The sequence below is a fragment of the Hyperoodon ampullatus genome (genome assembly GCF_949752795.1).
Source record: "Hyperoodon ampullatus genome assembly, chromosome: 1".
Lineage (NCBI taxonomy): Eukaryota > Metazoa > Chordata > Mammalia > Artiodactyla > Ziphiidae > Hyperoodon > Hyperoodon ampullatus.
Genome location: NC_136914.1, coordinates 138,676,351 through 138,695,005, shown reverse-complemented (window position 1 = coordinate 138,695,005; position 18,655 = coordinate 138,676,351). Strand labels below are relative to the sequence as shown.

At 33.3% G+C, this 18,655-nt stretch overlaps 1 protein-coding gene and 1 pseudogene across 3 annotated transcripts in view; both read left to right on the top strand.

Annotated features, from left to right (window-relative positions):
* Nucleotides 1-4,176: 4,176 nt before the first annotated feature.
* On the top strand, nt 4,177-5,609 carry LOC307060120 (eukaryotic translation initiation factor 2 subunit 3-like; annotated as a pseudogene). The gene has a single exon. The product of its transcript is annotated as a eukaryotic translation initiation factor 2 subunit 3-like (transcript).
* A 4,455-nt stretch (nt 5,610-10,064) lies between these two features.
* The window catches only part of ABHD18 (abhydrolase domain containing 18), a gene marked incomplete at both ends in the record, with an annotated part of 29,498 nt that continues 20,907 nt past the window's right edge, over nt 10,065-18,655 (top strand). The window contains 6 exons of one of the 2 annotated variants that reach the window (XM_079710573.1): nt 10,065-10,168; nt 10,805-10,889; nt 14,449-14,549; nt 16,157-16,235; nt 16,594-16,688; nt 18,219-18,236. In XM_079710573.1, the coding sequence (XP_079566699.1) occupies nt 10,077-10,168; nt 10,805-10,889; nt 14,449-14,549; nt 16,157-16,235; nt 16,594-16,688; nt 18,219-18,236 (470 nt within the window). The remainder of the gene's footprint in view (nt 10,169-10,804; nt 10,890-14,448; nt 14,550-16,156; nt 16,236-16,593; nt 16,689-18,218; nt 18,237-18,655) is intronic. The other variant, XM_079710572.1, reaches the window with a different exon arrangement.

Sequence of the window (18,655 nt, the reverse complement as noted above, 5' to 3'; positions counted from 1 at the left end):
TCTGGCTGATAAACAGCAAAATGTTGAAGCTCTCAGTCACATAGCTGCAAGGAAATGAATTTTGCTAACAACCTGAGTGAGTCTGGAAGCGAGTTCTTCTCCATTCAAGCTTCCAAATGAGAATGCAGCCCAGCAAACACCTTGATTGAAGCTAGATGACACCCTGAAGCAGAAATGCAAGTAGCCTGTGTTCTTGGAACTAATCCTCAAGAAAGTGAGAAGATTGGGGGAGTGGGGGCAGAACCAACTAGATTCAAAATTTGTTTTTCAAATTCTTTTATTTAAAGGTCTCAGTGAAGCCTTCAAATATTTAAATTATGCAGTGGTGTTTTTTGAAGAGAATAGTAAGAGCCTTGAATTCTGTTCTAGGGTCAATAGAATAATGAACTGCTTACTGAGGAAGTTGTTAAGAGGGAAAGTGTCAATTTACTTCCTCTGAAAAATTTTGTTGAGAAGCTATCAAATTAACTCCAGTTTCTAAAATTTTTTCATATTTTTTGTGGTAAAATACACATCACATAAAATTTACCATCTTAACCGTTTTTAAGTGTACAGTTCAGTGGTGCTAGGTTCAATCATACTGTTGTGCAACTGTCATCACCATCCATCTACAGAACTCTTTTCGACTTGCAAAACTGAAACTGTATACCCATTACCCGCCTCCATCCCCCTTCCCCTCAGCCCCTGGTAACCACCATTCTGCTTTCTGTTTATGAATCTGGCTGCTCTAGGTACCTCATAAAAGTAGAATCATACAGTATTTTTCTTTTTGTGACTGGCTTGTTTCACTTAGGCTAATGTCCTCAAGGTTCATCAGTGTTGTAGCATTTGTTAGAATTTCATTCCTTTCTAAGGCTGAATAATGTGCCATTGTAGGTATGTATATATATATATATATATATATATATACCACATTTTGCCTATTCATTGATAGACACTTGGGTTGCTTCCACTTTTTAGCTACCAAATTCTAAATTTTAAGAAGACAGAGAGAACATGGCTAATTAAAAAACTAGTGTTTATTTTAGATCGAATACAAATTTTAGGTCTACACTGTGACAATGAATTCTCTTAAAATCAATACCTGCATTGTACTTATGCTATTTTATAGGATTTGGATAATTTATAATTGTAATAAATATAGGGTTTTATAGTTGTATCTTTGCATTGTGACGTTTGTGACATACCTATGATTTATTTGATTTTCTAGCTCAGGGGTAAGCAAACTATGACCTATGAGCCAACCTGCCTGTTTTTCGTATGGCTTGCAAGCTAAGAATAGTTTTCACAGATGCATTAGTACTCAGTTTGATGATAGAGGTACCAACTATGAACCCCCATTAAGCAAAATCCCAAGTGACCTCCAATGAGAAAGAGGAAGTTAGCATTAAAAAACCCTGAATTTTCCACTTAACTGCAGTGTGTTAGGGAGTTCTCTTGGATGTGGTGCAATGGACTGGTTTGATTATATAAACGAATCTCTGAAGACTCAGTTAAAACTTCGATTTTTCTATACAACCTTTCCTGCTCTTTTGCTACCACCTTTAACTATAATCATCACAGATAAAATGTAGGTTGTTCATTTTATGAAACTAAATCAAGTTATACTTATGATTTCTACTCTTAAGTTATACTTCAGGTTATAAAAAATTTACACAAACAGTAACAACAACAAACTGTAGTGAACTCCTAAATCTTTACTTGGGAAAATGTTTCCAAACTTTACCTTTCTGCACTATCTCTGCAGCCTCTCTACATGTTCAAGTGATGGTAGCCTTTCATCATAGCTCTTTGCTGGTAGTTTGGGTCTGGATATTCATACTTCATAGGATAATTCTTATTGTACTTGGACTTCACTAGGCAACAGCAAAGGATTTTTCAGCAAACTATATTAATGTTAGAATATCACAGAGTTGTAAAATATGTAGAGACGTGTAATTAAGGAAAGCTTGAAAATAGTGTATAATTTCATAACAAATCTTTAAAATCGTTCAGTCAGAAAAAGCCATTTAAGAGGTTGGTGCCTTAAGGTAAAGGGATTCTTAGTTTTTTTACCCCATAAGATTAAGTTGAAAACAAAAGTTGGTAAGTTTAAGTAATAACACATAAAGGCTTTAACCATTGCCATAAAAATTAATAACAGGAGTTCCCCTCTCTGATTAGCAATGCAAATCAATTGAGTAGAAAAATTATGGAAATCAGTTTTTGAAGATTATCGACATTTTTCCTTTAACATTAAATTTTGACTATATTTATAATACAATATTGACTATATTTTTGTAAAGTGGTTAAAGAAAGCCAGAAAATGTATTTTATCATCATTTGTAAGTATAAGCTACTTGGAAGCTTATGTCATTCAGTTCTGGATTAACTTTCAAGGTGACTATTGAAAATTTTTAGAATGTTTTAGGAAGTTTTTAAAAATATATTTTTTCAGAGGAAGTGGCAAATAAATGAGTACATAAGGGTTTGTCAAATTGATTTTTGCTTTTGTCCTCTTCTTTAAATGGAATTGGTTTTCCTCCTATAAACTATAATGAATAAAGTCTACAGAAATCCTATATGATTGATATTTGATAGATTCATTCAACACATTGATATACTAAAACTGCTACAGTGATATGATAATATCTTGATAATATCTTGATATTATCTTGAATGGTGACAGAAGCTCTGTGTGGAATCCTAATGGAATTTCTTCACATTTAAAGGTATGTAGAACTACTCTTAAAAACCTTATGAGAAATCATCTTTTGGACTTTTAAATTTAAATTAATAGACTTTATTATTCATAACAGTTTTAGGTTTACAGAAAACTTGATCAAGATAGTACAGAGAGTTCCCATATCCATTCTTCCCCTACCCCACAATTTCCCTATTCACATCTTGCATTAGTGTGGTACATTTGTTGCACTTGATGAACTCAATATTGATACATTATTATTAACTGAAGTCCATAGTTTACCTTAGAATATACTCTGTGTTATACAGTTCTGTGGGTTTTGACAAATATATAATATCCTGTATTTACCATTACAGTATCATACAAAGTAGTTTCCCTAAAAGTCCTCTCTGCTCTTTTGTCCATTTTTTAATTGGGTTGTTTCTTTTCTTATTGCTGAGTTTTAAGAGTTCTTTGTATATTTTGAATACATGTCCTTTATCAAATAGATGTTTTGCAAATATTGTCTCACAGTCTTTGGCTTGTCTTTTCATTTCTTAATGGAGCTCATTTTCAATGAGCGTTTGTAGAATCAACCATTTTCTTTAAAGTCTTGGAATATTTGCTCTATTTTATCTGATTATGGTCTCTCGTGTACTCTTCTGAAAGTTTACAGTTTCACTTTTTATGCTTAGGTCTCTAATCCTAATCCACATGGATTTTTTATTTGTGTACTTAGTATGATGTGTTGGGATTTAATTTAATTTTTTCCCACATGGATAACCAATTGCCCTGGCACCTTTTATTGAACTTAGTAATAACTAATAAGTTCTAATACTTTGTTGACCCACTTGGATTTTCTCAATAATAGTCATACCCTTTGTGTGTAATGGCAGGTTTTCTCCCCCTTTTCTAATCTTTCAAACTTTTTATTATTCTTTTTTCAGCTTAGGATATCCTGTACCATTTTAGAATGGAAGTGATAATAGTGGAAATTCTTGTCCCTCACTTTTAAGGGAATACTTCTAAAATTTCATCATTAAATATGATGTTTACTGTACATTTTTGTTTGATATGTTACATCAAGTTAATGATGCTTTCTTATATTCCTAGATGTTTTTTTCTTTATAATTATGTCTGGATGCTGAATTGAATCAGATGCTAGGAGGGTTTTTTTTGCTTGTTTTCTTTATATCGCTAAGACATGTTTTTTTTTTTTTTCTGTTTAGTTAATGTAGTAAGTTACTCTAAAATATTCTTACATTCTTACCATAAACCCATCTGAAGTATCTATTAGTATTCTTAAAGAATTATTTGGGTTCTCATAGATTTTTTTTTAATTTTCTATTTTATTAATTGCTGCAAAAGGAATGGTAATGATCATTGAATACAACTCTCTCTAAGACTCAGAATATGAATGTAAAGTCTGACAACGTAGAATTGATATAATTTACAAGAGTTAGAGGCAGAAAAGAAAGAGAAGGTAGAAAGTACACAGATTCTCTCCAGGCAAGATGGCGGGGGGTGAGGCTGGTGTGACTTTAGGACAGTTGCACCTTTCTCAGCAAGATCTCAACACTTCGGTGTTACCAAGTTGACGTCACTTTCACATGAAGTTATCAGCAGACAGGCCACAATTAATATAGGTACAATTGGTCATGTAGCTCATGGGAAATCTACTGTTGTAAAAGCTATTTCTGGAGTTCACTCTGTCAGGTTCAAAAATGAACTAGAAAGAAATATTACAATCAAACTTGGCTATGCTAATGCTAAGATTTATAAACTTGACGACCCTAATTGTCCTCGGCCAGAATTTTATAGATCCTGTGGAAGTAGTACACCCGATGAGTTTCCTACAGACATTCCAGGGACCAAAGGGAACTTGAAATTAGTCAGACATGTTTCCTTTGTTGTCTTTCCTGGCCATGATATTTTGGCTCCTATGCTGACCAGTGCCGCAGTGATGGATGCAGCTCTTCTCTTGATAGCTGGTAACTAGTCTTGTCCTCAGCCTCAGACCTGTGAACACCTGGCTGTGATAGAAATCATGAAACTGAAGCATATTTTGATTCTACAAAATAAAATTGAAATGGTAAAAGAAAGCCAGGCTAAAGAACAGTATGAACAGATCCTTGAATTTGTACAAGGTACAGTAGCAGAAGGAGCTCCTATTCCAATTTCTGCTCAGCTAAAATACAATATTGAAGTTGTCTGTGAGTACATAGTAAAGAAAATTCCAGTACCCCCAAGAGACTATACTTCAGAACACCAACTTATTGTTATTAGATCCTTTGATGTCAACAAATCTGTCTGTGAAGTTGATGACCTTAAGGGGGGTGTAGCTGGTGGTAGTATTCTAAAGGAGTATTAAAGGTGGGCCAGGAGATAGTAGTCAGACCTGGTATTGTTTCCAAAGATAGTGAAGGAAAACTCATGTGTAAACCCATCTTTTCCAAAATTGTATCGCTTTTCACACAGCATAATGATCTTCAGTATGCTGCTCCAGGTCTTATTGGAGTTGGAACAAAAATTGATCACACTTTGTGCCAGGCTGACGGAATGGTGGGGCAGGTACTTGGTGCACTTGAAGCTTTACCTGAGGTCTTCACAGAATTGGAAATTTCCTATTTCCTGCTTAGATGGCTTCTAGGTGTACTCACTGAAGGAGACAAGAAAGCAGCAAAAGTGCAAAAGCTGTCTAAGAATGAAGTACTTATGGTGAACATAGGATCCCTGTTGACAGGAGGAAGAGTTAGTGCAGTCAAGGCTGATTTGGGCAAAATCGTTTTGACTAATCCTGTGTGCACAGAAGTAGGAGAAAAAATTGCCCGTAGCCAAAGAGTTGAGAGACACTGGCGTTTAATTGGTTGGGGTCAAATAAGAAGAGGAGTGACAATCAAGCCAACAGTAGATGATGACTGAAGAATTAAATAACAGATTTGGATGAAGTCGGAATTTCTCTTAACAACCTAGGGGTATATTTTCAAAGCAATAGTGAGGAATTAATTTCACAGCTCATTACCTTAGGAGTAGCTGTAAGGATATTCTCATTTTTTGGTGATGAAAATTTAACCTCTAGTACTAAAATAGGGTCTACAATAAATGTAAAAATTGGTGTAATGTTGGATTGAATCTACATTTTACCAGAAATTAATCATTCCCAAAAAACATCTAATTTATACATCAATGCAGGTTTGAAAGGAAACTGCTACAATCAGCCTTTGCTGTAGCACACATACCACTGAACCTGTTTGAAATAAAATTTTTCTTCTTAAAAAAAAAAAAAAGAAAGTACACAGATTTCCTCAGCATTCACAATCAGTTATAGAGCTATCATTTAAGGATTAGAGATATTAGTATACTTAAAGTTATAAAGATAAGCAGTAAAAAAATATCACCTAAATTGGGTGGTAGGGAGAAGGGATCAAATATATCTTTCATTAGTTATCATCAGGAGTTAATAAATATTATATAGAACATGGAAATACAGGTTTGAGTATTAAATAGAGTTATAAGGATAATCAATAATAACGTTGCTATTATTAGTAAGTATTAGCACTTAAATTTGCAAAGTGCTGTTAAAGTGCTTCAAGTATAGTAACTCATTTATTTCTCATACCAATCTGAGGTAAGTACTGTCATTATCCCTGTTTTACAGATGGGTTACAGAAAGGATAAGTGACTTGCTCAAAGTCACATAGTAAAGGATTCAACCAAGGGAGTTTGCCTCTAGAGTATATGCTTTTAGCTGTTATGATATATTGCATCTTAAATGTATCACTTTCAAATTTACATACACTCAAATGTAAAACAAATATGAATGATAAAAAAACTGAAGTCAATAAAACAAAAAAAATAGAAAAATTATCATAATAATAAAATATAAATAGGTTAAACACCCATTAATAGAAAAAATGAGGTAGGCCTGTATATCCTGAAATTGAAAGAGCTTTGCAGATATTTATAAATAATCAGGGTGAGGAAGAAATGTCAAAAAATACAAATACTGTAGTTGTTTAAAGAAACACACCAGGACTTCCCTGGTGGTCCAGTGGTAAAGAATCCGCCTTGCAATGCAGGGGCCGTGGGTTCGATCCCTGGTCAGGGGACTAAGATCCCACATGCCTCAGGGCAACTAAGCCCCGGTGCCACAACTACTGAGCTCGCGCGCCTCAACTAGAGCCTGCGTGCTGCAAACTACAGAACCCACGTGCCCTGGAACCTGCATGCCACAACTAGAGAAGACAAAACCCCAAACCCGCATGCCACAACTAGAGAGAAACCCGCAAACCACAATGAAGACCCTGCACGCTGCAACAAAGATCCCACGTGCCGCAAATAAGACCCGACACAGCCAAAAATAAATTAAATAAATAATAAATAAATCTTTTAAAAAATAAAATAATATAGCTAAAAACACACACACACACACACACCAAAATCCCTAAAATATGTGTATGTATATAAATGGATAGAACAAGGAGTCACAAGAGTACAGCATTAATAGCACTTACCTTTTGGGAGGAGAGGAAGCTTAGCAGAAATGAAGAGAGACTTCTTAGCTTTACTCTGTATTTTTTTTTTTTTTTTTTTTTTTTTGCGGTACGCAGGCCTCTCACTGTTGTGGCCTCTCCCGTTGCGGAGCACAGGCTCCGGACGGGCAGGCTCAGCGGCCATGGCTCACGGGCCCAGCCGCTCCGCGGCATGTGGGCCTGGGATCTTCCTGGACCGGGGCACATACCCGCGTCCCCCGCATCGGCAGGCGGACTCTCAACCACTGCGCCACCCGGGAAGCCCCTACTCTGTATATTTTTATATTGTTTGAATTCTGCCAAAAATGTGTTACATAACTCAAGCAAAATTTTTTTAAAGTGTGTATATGTAAATAAATAATGTCAACAAGAAAAAGGTCAGGAAGGACAGAATTTAAACTGTTAGCAGTCAATATCTCTGAAAAGTAGAATTAGAGGTAACAGGAAGATTATTTTTCCCTAATTTACTATACATACTTCTGTATTATTTGAATTTTAATATGTTACAGTGAACATTTTTTAACTAGAAAATGAAGAAGAGAATATGTGATCACTGTCACTTGCCTTTCTTCTTGTATAAATTATCTGTTCCTGTGCTTTATTCACTGACTAGATAGTTTTTAACAAATTTCATTGGAACATAGTACATGAATAGACTTCAGAACTTATATGATTTTAATGAGATTTGCAGTTTAAAGATTTGGCAACTCTTTTTTGTCATGTAGGTCTTGGTTTAAATGTTACCTCTTTGGTTAAGTGAGGCTTTTTTTGACCATCAAAGGAGCCCTCTGGTCTTTATCATGTTGCCTTGTTATATTATGATAATAATGTTGTCATCATCTAGTCTTGCTTACTTTTTTTCCTAAAAATAATTTGTTTTCTTTCCCTGAAGTATAAGATCCATGAGAGGAAGAACGTGCCTTGATCATCTTGTAGCACAGGACCTAAAATAATTCTTGGCATAGAGTAAGCACTTAATAAATACTGTTGCATGAATGAAAAAAGTAATACTCATTCTTAAAAATTCAGAAACTTACATTTAGGCCATCCAATAATGGCTGAGCTATGGTGAACTGATTAATGATAATTCATAGGAATCTAGTAATTAGAATACCAGTTTGTTTATTTATAGTAGTAGATATGAATAGTGTAATAAACAGAGCTGGATATGCATTATGGGTTTTTTCCTAGCATTATTATGCAAAAAGCAAATTTAATCAAGAATAAAAAATGAATAACATGTGGAAATTGGGAAAAAGAGAGGTGGGCAGTTTTAAAAAATACTAGATACTATACTCTGGCTATTGATTGTATTGCCTAACACAGGGGTCCCCAATCCCTGGGCCGTGAACCGGTACTGGTCTGAAGCCTGTTAGGAACCAGGCCGCACAGCAGGAGGTGAGAGGCGGGCCAGCGAGCAAAGCTTCCTCTGCCACTCCCCATCGCTCACAGTACCGCCTGAACCATTTCTCCCGCTGTCCATCCGTGGAGAAACTCTCTTCCACGAACCCGGTCGCTGGTGCCAAAAAGGTTGGGGACCGCTGGCCTAACAAGTATATTATCTAGTAAATGTTTATTCTTGGTCCTGAGAATTGTAAGGGGCAGTATGAATGATTTGGTTTTGCTGGTCCAGTCATAAAAATAATAAAGTGCCAGTCCGACTGATGGTGGGTTAGATTGTACACTTATGCAAACAAAGAAGAGCATTAAGTTAAAGTTGTAGTTTGTTACAAATCAAAGAGTAAAAATATGACATAAATGGTGGTTCCCCAAAAAGCATTCAAAGTAATAGATAAGCCCTTATTAAAGCTCACTGATGGAGCTGCAAATTTCCATTTTCCACTTTTCTAAGTAGAATAAACCCTGAACCTGAATCAGATTTTGCCTGGAAATCAAAACTACACCATTCAGTTTGAAAAGACAGAGGCAGATATTTTTTTAAAACTTCAGAAATGTTTGGGAAAGACAGATAAGTGGTACATAAGTAGTAGCACTGATTAATTACTACTTTTCATGCACTGTAGAGTAGAAGACAGGCAGTATAGTATAGCAGATCTTCAGCCATGTGCCTGAGATTCAGTCTTAGGTCTGCCTCCCACTTGTTGTGTGACCTTAAGTAAATCATATCCTCTCTGTGCCTCAGTTTCCTTGTCTTGGGGTACTATATCTTCATAAGATTGTTGGGAGGTTTAAACAAGAACGTACGTGTGTGTGTGTGTGTGTGTGTGTGTGTGTAGTTTTTAAATGGTGCCTGGCAGATAAATTAGTACTACATAGGTATTAGCCACTCCTATTGTTATTCAACAAATATTGAATATTTACTGCCAGTCACTGTACTGAGGATGGGAAGGTCCTGCCCTAGAGGAATTCAGAGTTTACTGTAGCTCAGGGCTCTACTTCATCTTCTCTACTTTCATCCAAGTTCTTTTTCCCTGTATCTTGTATCTTATTTCCAAGAGAATACATTCAAAGTTCTAGTTTAATCTCATTTTTAAATTTCCCCCCAGTTTTATTGAGATATAATTGATAATGTTGTATTATTTAAAGTATACCACCTAATGACCTGATATATGTATATACTGTGATGTGTTTACCACAATAAGTTTAGTTAACATCCATCACCTCACATAGTTACAGTTTTTTTTCTTGTAATGAGTACTTTTAAGGTCTCTAAGATAAATAAGTTGTGGGGATATGATGTACAGCATGGTAACTATAGTTAACAATACTGTGTTGTGTATTTAAAAGTTGCCAAGAGAGTAGATCAATGTTTAATTTTTACCTGATATTTGTAGAGGTGGTTAGAAAGTTGACCTGCCGAGTAAAATAAAATGTTTTAAAGTCATTTAAATTTTTGTTTTATAGATGTTTGTTTGCTACTAATGGGTGTGAGCAAGTTAGATATTCTATATCGAAGACTTCTCCTTACAAAATTTTTTATCAGAGGATGGGGAAGGCCAGAGGATCTCAAAAGGTAAGCATTTTTTCTGAATGCCTCTTCTAAATTTGTTGTTTTAGTAAACATTTGAAACTTCATTTCAGTTATAAAGTCCTTTACTATAAAGTGATTGGTAAATTAAGCATTAACTACTCTATAAGAAAGAAATTATTTCCTTTTCTCTTTTATCTAATTATTGCTCTTAAGTTTTAACCCATATAATCATAAATTGAACTGTTTTAAAAGTAATTCAGACTTAAAAATAAAGAGCTCTCAGACATAGATTTTTAACTTTGGTAATTTTTTATCGATTACAGATTTCAGGGACTAAACTTTCTTGGGTAACTTGAATTTGTAATGACTATAAAACTGTGATATACTGTAGCTCATGGAAGTATTTGAACTTGTGAAAAATAATTTTAGGGATTTGTGCCTTTAATTTTGAGTCTTGAATATGTTAATTACTTTTGGAGCAATGATATTTCTCATGTTTTTTCTGAGACAAAATGTCAAGCTTGAAAAAAACCAAAGCCTAATTTTTTCTTTAATTATTAAAATTAAATTTTAACATAGTTTATGAACTGGACTTGCTAATTTTTAATTACTTTTCATCAGTCTCAATAAAATGGGAATACTGAAGTTTTTCCTTTTTTCCCCCCCTTCCCATAATAGACTCTTTGAATTCAGAAAGATTATTGGAAATCGAGAAAGATGTCAGAATCTGGTTTCAAGTGATTATCCAATATACATCGATAAGGTATTCAGATGAAAGAAATGCAATTATAGAAATTCAGGTTTTATATAACTGTGTGGCAAGAGTGGGCTGAATGTTGGAGTATAATAACAATAAACTCTAAAACATGAGTACAATATAGATTTTTCATTTAATATTTTTTAAATGCTATTATGTACCCTAACTGAATGCTTATAATAACTATATGCATGTTTATATGGGAGCATATATTTAATACTTAACTAAATACAAGAAAATATTTAGGGATGGATCTTTTTGAGCCTCATCTTTTATCTTTAGGCTCAAGAGAGTTAAATTATTCAACATTCAGAAGAATTACAAGCAATACAGGGAAGTGCTCTATTGAGAGAATCAGCACATGAGAAGTTACTAGCAAAACAACTGTTAAATAACATCAGGGAAATGTTATGGGATATAGTTAATTGCTGAGAGAAGGGTAGAAAGAAAATGATATAAAATTAGAGAATATGAAAAAATATATTTGAAATAGTTTTGTTTTTAAGCAGCCATGTTTTCCTGTAAAACACTTCTAGGCTTATGTAATTGGATACTTGAAGCGCTGTAGGGGAGGGCCTGCAGCTGGGTAGGCTTCACATCCCTCACGGCCTTCAACCACAGTAACTACTTTCGTTGCTTTTATATATTGGATGTCTTTAGCAGATTTCATTTTTCAAAAGACTTTCACTGCTAAAAACAGGATCTTATAAATTGGAAATCCCTCCTCTATACCACATAGCTGTTCCTTTTGTATCTTCTGGATTTAGAACATTTCTCCCTCAAATTTTGCTAAATATTTCCATTTTCTCTGTTTTTTTCCTATTAAAAAGTCATAGGCTTGAACAAATTTAAAACATACCAAGTAAAGATCAAAACTCTAATTTATGCCACTTTCCACCTCCTAATTCCATTTTCCTCCCAAGGAGGAATTACTGTTAGGATTTTAGAATGCTTTCTTACAGATATCCTTCCTCTCCCCCACCTTCTCTCTCTTGCTTTCTCACTCTTGGTTTTTAAAGATTGAGATATAATTCAAATACAGAAAAATTACCCTTTTAAAATGTACAATTCAGTGTTGTTGTTTTTTATTATTACATTCTCAAGATGTGCAACTATCACTATCTAATTCCAGAGCATTTTTATTGCCCCCAAAAGAAACCCTGTACCCATTAGCTGTCACCTCCCACTTCCCCAGCCTCCCACCTGCTGATAATCACTCATCTGTTGTCTCTGTGGATTCACCCATTCTGGACATTTCATATAAATGGAATCATCCAACATGTGGCCTTTTGTTTCTGGCTTATTTCACTTAGCAAATTTTTAAGGTTCATCCATGTTGTACCATGTACCACTGCTTCATTCTTTTTTATGGCTAAATAATATCCCATTGTGTATATGTACAACATTTTGTTTATCCGTTATTCAGTTGATGGGCATTTGAGTTTCTACTTTTTTTTTTTTTTTTTGGCTCCATCAGGTCTTAGTTGCGGCACATGGGATCTTCGTTGAGGCATGTGGGATCTTTTGTTGTGGCATGAGGACTTCTCTCTAGTTGTGGCATGCGGGGGTTTCTCTTCTCTACTTGTGGCATTCAGGCTCCAGGGTGTGTGGGCTCTGTAGTTGTGGCCCCAGAGTGCGTGGGCTCTGTCGTTTGAGGCACCCGGGCTTCTCTCTAGTTGAGGTGTGCAAGCTCAGTAGTTGTGGCGCGCAGGCTTAGTTGCCCTGTGGCTCGTGGGATCTTAGTTCCCTGACCAGGGATCAAATCTGCCTCCCCTGCATTGGAAGGCGGATTCTTTACCAGTGGACCACTAGGGAAGTCCCGAGTTGTTTCTACTTTTTACCTGTTATGAATAATAATGCTATGAATATTCATGTACTAGTGTTCTTGTGGATATATTTTTTTCAGTTCCCTTGGGTATATATCTAGGAGTGGAATTGCTCAGTCACATGGTAATTGTATGCTTAAATTTTTAACAAACTGTCAACTGTTTTCCAAAGTGCACCATTTTACTTTTCCACAAGGAGTGTATAATGCTTTCAATTTCTCCACGTTCTTACCAATATTTCTACTTGCCCTAGCCTTCCTAGTGGGTGTGAAGTATATTTTATTGTGATTTTGATATGTCTTTCCCTAATGACTGTGATGTTGAGCATCCTTTCATGTACTTATTGGCCATTTGTATATTTTCTTTTGAGAAATATCTGTGAAACCCTTGCCCATTTTTAATTGGGTTATTCCTCTTTTTAGTGTTGAGTTGTAGCTTGCTTAATTTTTAAATCTGTCTTATATATGGCTCTGAAAGTGTTTTTTTCTTACCAAATTGCCATTTATCCCAACACTATTTGTTGAATTATTATTCCCTTTCACATTAGTTTGTGCTGCCTCTTTTGTCAAATAATTCTTCTAAAATAGATAAAAGAAAACTTTAAAACTGTAGGAGGCACAAAGATGACTAAAATGTAAACACTTCCTGGATTAAAAATTTTGTATTATACACGTTAGGTCTCCTTACCATTTTCAAAAAATGCAATGCAATCCCAATTAAAATATTCAGTTTAGAGCTAAGGTCCATAAAAAGATCCTAAAATTATTTTGGGAAGAACTCAAATATATATTTGGGAAGTACAGTCAGATCAGGAATACTAGAAAAGGAAGAGCGATAAGTAAAAACTATCTCAGTCATATATCAATGGGTATTGTAAGGCACAGTATGATCAGCACAGCCTGACACTGGTTTAGAAATAAAAGATATGCTAATGAGACCTGATAAATGATTGAAAATAATTTGTAAAATTATTTTCCAAAAAATAATTTTACAAAAAAATTTATGGAAACTTACTTCATGATAAAGTAGTATTTTAAGTCATTTGCAAAGAAAATGTGGATTATTTAACAAATGATGTTGAAACAACTGGTTAGTATTTGTGTTTTTTAAAGAGGTTGATATATTTAGCTTCTAAAAGTACAGTTTTTTGTTTCTGGTTTGAATGAAAATATGTGATGCTTTACTGCTAATTTAATTTTGACTATTGTCCCGATAAAGATTTTTTTATTAAAAAAAAATAACTATTTGAGGTGGAAAAAAAAACTTAGGTGTTGAATATTAGGAAATGCCTTTGCTACATATGTAACTATCACATTTCTCCTTATTTAATGTGTTGACATGACTCATTTCATCAATAGGTTACCTGAAAACAAGCCATTCTAACATATATAATGTCAACCCTTATTTGATTGTGGTAAATTATAATTTGTTTGTAAATTGTTTTTATATTTATCTTTATATTGTTGAATTCTTGTAACAAATATTTTATTTTGTTATTGTATGTCATTGTACAAATAAGGTTTACTTATAGTTTGTTTTCCCAAGTAGACTCAAGTAGAGAACATAGAAGGAAATGAAATGTGTGTAGGAGCCTTTAGAAAGCAGAATGGAGCAAAAGGATACTTAGTAGGCACTAAAAAAAAAGTTACAATTGAATAGAACTTTTTAACAGAAAACATCTATGATAGACCTAGATACCACTGTCATTGTGTATGCATCTTGGTTTTGCTTTTTTTTAGATTGAAGAGCAGTCAGACTGTAAGATCCTAGATGGACACTTTGTTTCCCCCATGGCCCACTATGTGCCTGATATCATGCCAGTTGAATCTGTTATTGCAAGGTAAGTATTTTTATTCAGAAAGTTAAAGTAGTAGGTTGTTTACGTTCACTTATACAATTACAATAATATCAATGCCATATTATTTCAAATTATTTATTATTAATTGCAATAATTATTTAGCATTTTTCCATTAAATGTGGGGTGGGACGGAGTAAAAATACAGAACTTTAGTATACATTTGAACTTAAGTTGTTAGCAGCTTAATCTTCAAAATTTCAAGAAGCAGGACAGTGCTGGGAATGCTAAATGAAGCAGAGTTGTTAACGTTGGTAGTTTTGATTATGAAACTGAAAATTAAGAGTTAGTTTTCATGAGCACAAAACAAATATAATCATTAAACCATCCTAAATTTTCTTGTCTATGTTCTATTCAACAATTTATTGACAATAGATAAGTAGTGATATTTTCCCTTGCCCAGGCAAAGTAAGCTCAGAATTCAGGTTATGTTGCCTGAGAACACAACCGCCTAAGGTCAAACCTTGAGCTGACAGAGTGCAGTGTTCTACTGTGATAATAATTCCAAAATGTCAACTGCTAAGGAAATTGAAAGGAGAAGTAAATCAGTTTGGGAAGATAAAAAAGTTCTGAAGATGGATGGTGGTAGTGATTGCATAACAATGTAAGTGTACTTAATGTCACTGAACTGTACACTTAAAAATGGTAAAAATGGTAAATTTTATGTTATATATATTTTACTACAATGATAAAAAAAGAAGTCATATAGGAAAAAACATTGAATGAGAGGACTAAGATACTATGATAAGAAGATTACAAATAGAGAAGACTATATTTTTTCTGGTGTGGTTTGCTTTTACCTCCAAACATAAAAGTTTTAATAAATCAGATCCTGTTATACACTCCAAGTTGAAAAAAGATAACATGAACTATGTTATTGATATCAACAGCTTGTACAGCCAAGCATTATTCCTGCAAGGAGAAAAAGTGGAACTATCTAAAGAATTGTTTTTCTAGGACTTAATCATATATATTGATGTCTTTAAAAATAAGAAAATTTCATTATGCATATATAAAGTTGTGATATTGAATAAGGTAAAAATGATTGCAATAAATTCTGTTCTTATATTGTAATTGAATTTTTAATACCGTAACACCAAGCAAATTTACAGTATCTTTGTTGCCAGTTGGGCAAACATTAGTTTAATCAGTCAATTACAGTTTTGTTTTGTTTTTCTACCAAAACATATGTTTATTTTTATTACATTCCCATAACCATTATAACAGAATTTTAATGCATTTTAATAAATAAATAAATGATAATGAAAATTCATCAGTGCCAAAAAAAAAAAAAAATTCATCAGTGCCTGAAAACTCAGATTTTTTTAAACTACTAAATGATCATGATATTTTAAATACACAATTCTACATTGCTAATATCTATTGAAATAGAATTTATAGATGAATAATCATGCCATAAAGCACCTGTACTTTCAACCAACAGGACATGGAAAACAGCAAGTCAATTACAGTTTGAATGTCAAAATTCTGAATGACCTTTTCTCCCAAATAATTTAATTATGACACTTTTAAGAATTCAAAGTTTGTATTAAAAGGCTTTTAGTTTCACTGATGTGTTTTATTTTAAATAGGTTCCAATTTATTGTGCCTAAAGAATGGAACAGCAAATATAGACCCGTATGCATTCATCTTGCTGGAACAGGAGATCATGTAAGACTTTATTATAACATCTTAATCCCTAATTTAAGTTACTCTCCTTAACAGATGTAGTTATTATATTTTTTAATTTAATTTAATTTTAATTTTATATTAGAGTACAGTTGATTTACAATATTGTGTTAGTTTCAGGTGTACAGCAAAGTGAGTCAGTTATACATGTACATATATCCATTCTTTTGTAGATTCTTTTCCCATATAGGTTATTACAGAATATTGAGTAGAGTTCCTGATGCTATACAGCAGGTTCTTGTTATTTATCTATTTTATATATAGTAGTGTGTATATGTTAATCCCACACTCCTAATTTATCTATTATATTCTTTAAGTACTTCATCTTTTCTTTCCTCAGCATTACTGGAGACGACGAACACTAATGGCTCGTCCTATGATTAAAGAAGCCCGAATGGCTTCTTTGCTGTTAGAAAACCCTTATTATATCCTTTTGTGATACCTCGAAATCTTTTCTCTTATTTATTTATTTATAGATTTAGTCATCAAAAGGAATGATAGTAACCAGCTTTTCTAAACCAGTTAAATTTAGTCAGTTCAGAAAATGCTTAAGAATTAAGAAGCAAGAATGAAAAGAAGTGAAAAATTGTTTCACACCTTTTTAAAAGGCAATTTAAGGATTTTGCTTCTGTTGTATAATGAAGATAAACTGCTCTTCTGTTACTTTTGAGATTTATACTGGATTTTAATATTAATAAGTCAAGTGTTTGACTTATTAAGGAAACCCTCATGTTTTAAATACATTTACATTTAAGTATCAGTTGAGGTTTAGAACAGTTCTTAATTTTCAAGATTATGTCAGACTATTCCCAGAAGAAGAAATGAAACTGATGCACAGATATAAAGAAATGTTCAGCGTTGCTGGTAATAAGAGAAATGTAAAGTTAAAAGAACAGTTACAAAAGATTTAAAAAATAAAACAGTAGTCATAAGGCTATTGTGAAATGGGCACTCTTGTTACTGATAACTGTGAAAATCAGTTCAACCCTTTGGGAAAGCATTTTTACTATATGCATCAGGAACCTTTAAAAATCTCACATCCCTTGACATTTTGATTCTGGGAAGTTTATTCTAAGGATAAAATATTAAGAAAAGAGAAAATGATAGAAAAGAGGAAAGATATTTAATAGCTTATAACTTATAAAAGTAAAACATTAGAAATAGCTTAAATGTATAACAATAGAAAAATGGTTAAGTAAATTGTGGTTCATAGCATTGGAATGTTGTACAGTTGGTTGTGTTATGTTTATTACTTTACCACTTACTACCTGTATGACCTTGAACCTGTTAGTTAACCTTTTAGTACCTCAACTTTTCCTTGGTAAATGGGAATAATTCAGAGTATTAAAATAGTTAATACTGGTAAATAATAAGGATGCAGTAAATTTTAACAGTTATTATTAAAAAGTTGACAGTAATGAATGAAAAGTATTTATAATGCAAAAAGATATAAAACTCTATGGTATGGCATAGGTATGCAAAAAACCTAAAATAGAAAATCCATTATTTTCTATTTAAAAACTGTGCCTAAGGGAAAATTTTGGAAAGAAATACAACAAAATATTAATATGGTTGTCTGTAGATAAAATAGTTTTTCTTCTAACATGATTTTCTGACTTTTCTAGATTTTTTTATAAGTGAAAAAAGAAACCAATAAACTTCATTTTAAAATTAAGTTGGGGATTACACAACCCTGTTGAATTACTAAAAATATTGAATTGTACACTTTAGATGGGTGAATTGTATGGTATGTGATTATGTCTCAATGAAGCTTTTTAAAAAAAGAAAAATAATTAAGTTGAAAAACCTGAGAACTCCTAAACAGCCTATTTGGAAAATAGTTATTTCAGCATTAAATTGCCTTCAGGTTTAACTATTTTGCTTAAGTTAATGTGTTTTGAGACACAGAGTGTGTTTAATTATTTAAAAACTTTCTCTTTGACCCACATTCTTAAATGGCTGCAGGAAACCCAAGGACCAAATGTAAGTATGTGTTATCTTCATTTTCCAGTCTTTATACTGAATTTTCAGCCATCTTAAAATTTTTGGTAGCCTAACCATCTTTTCTGAAAAACAGAATTCTGGCCCCCTTGCATTCTTGTGGTACCTGGATCTTTGCACATAATTATTCTACATGGGCGTATAATAAATAACCATTGACAAAATGAATTTTTGTACACTTTGGCAAGGTTTCATATAGGAGCTAATTATGTGAGTATGTCTTTATATGAATTAAATTTTAAAAAATAGATTATAGGGACTTCCCTGGCAGTTCAGTGGTTAAAACTTCACCTTCCAATGCAGGGGGTGTGGGTTCGATCCTTGGTCAAGGAGCTAAGATCCCACATGCCTCGCAGCAAAAAAACAAAACAAAACAAAACATAAAACAGAAGCAATATTGT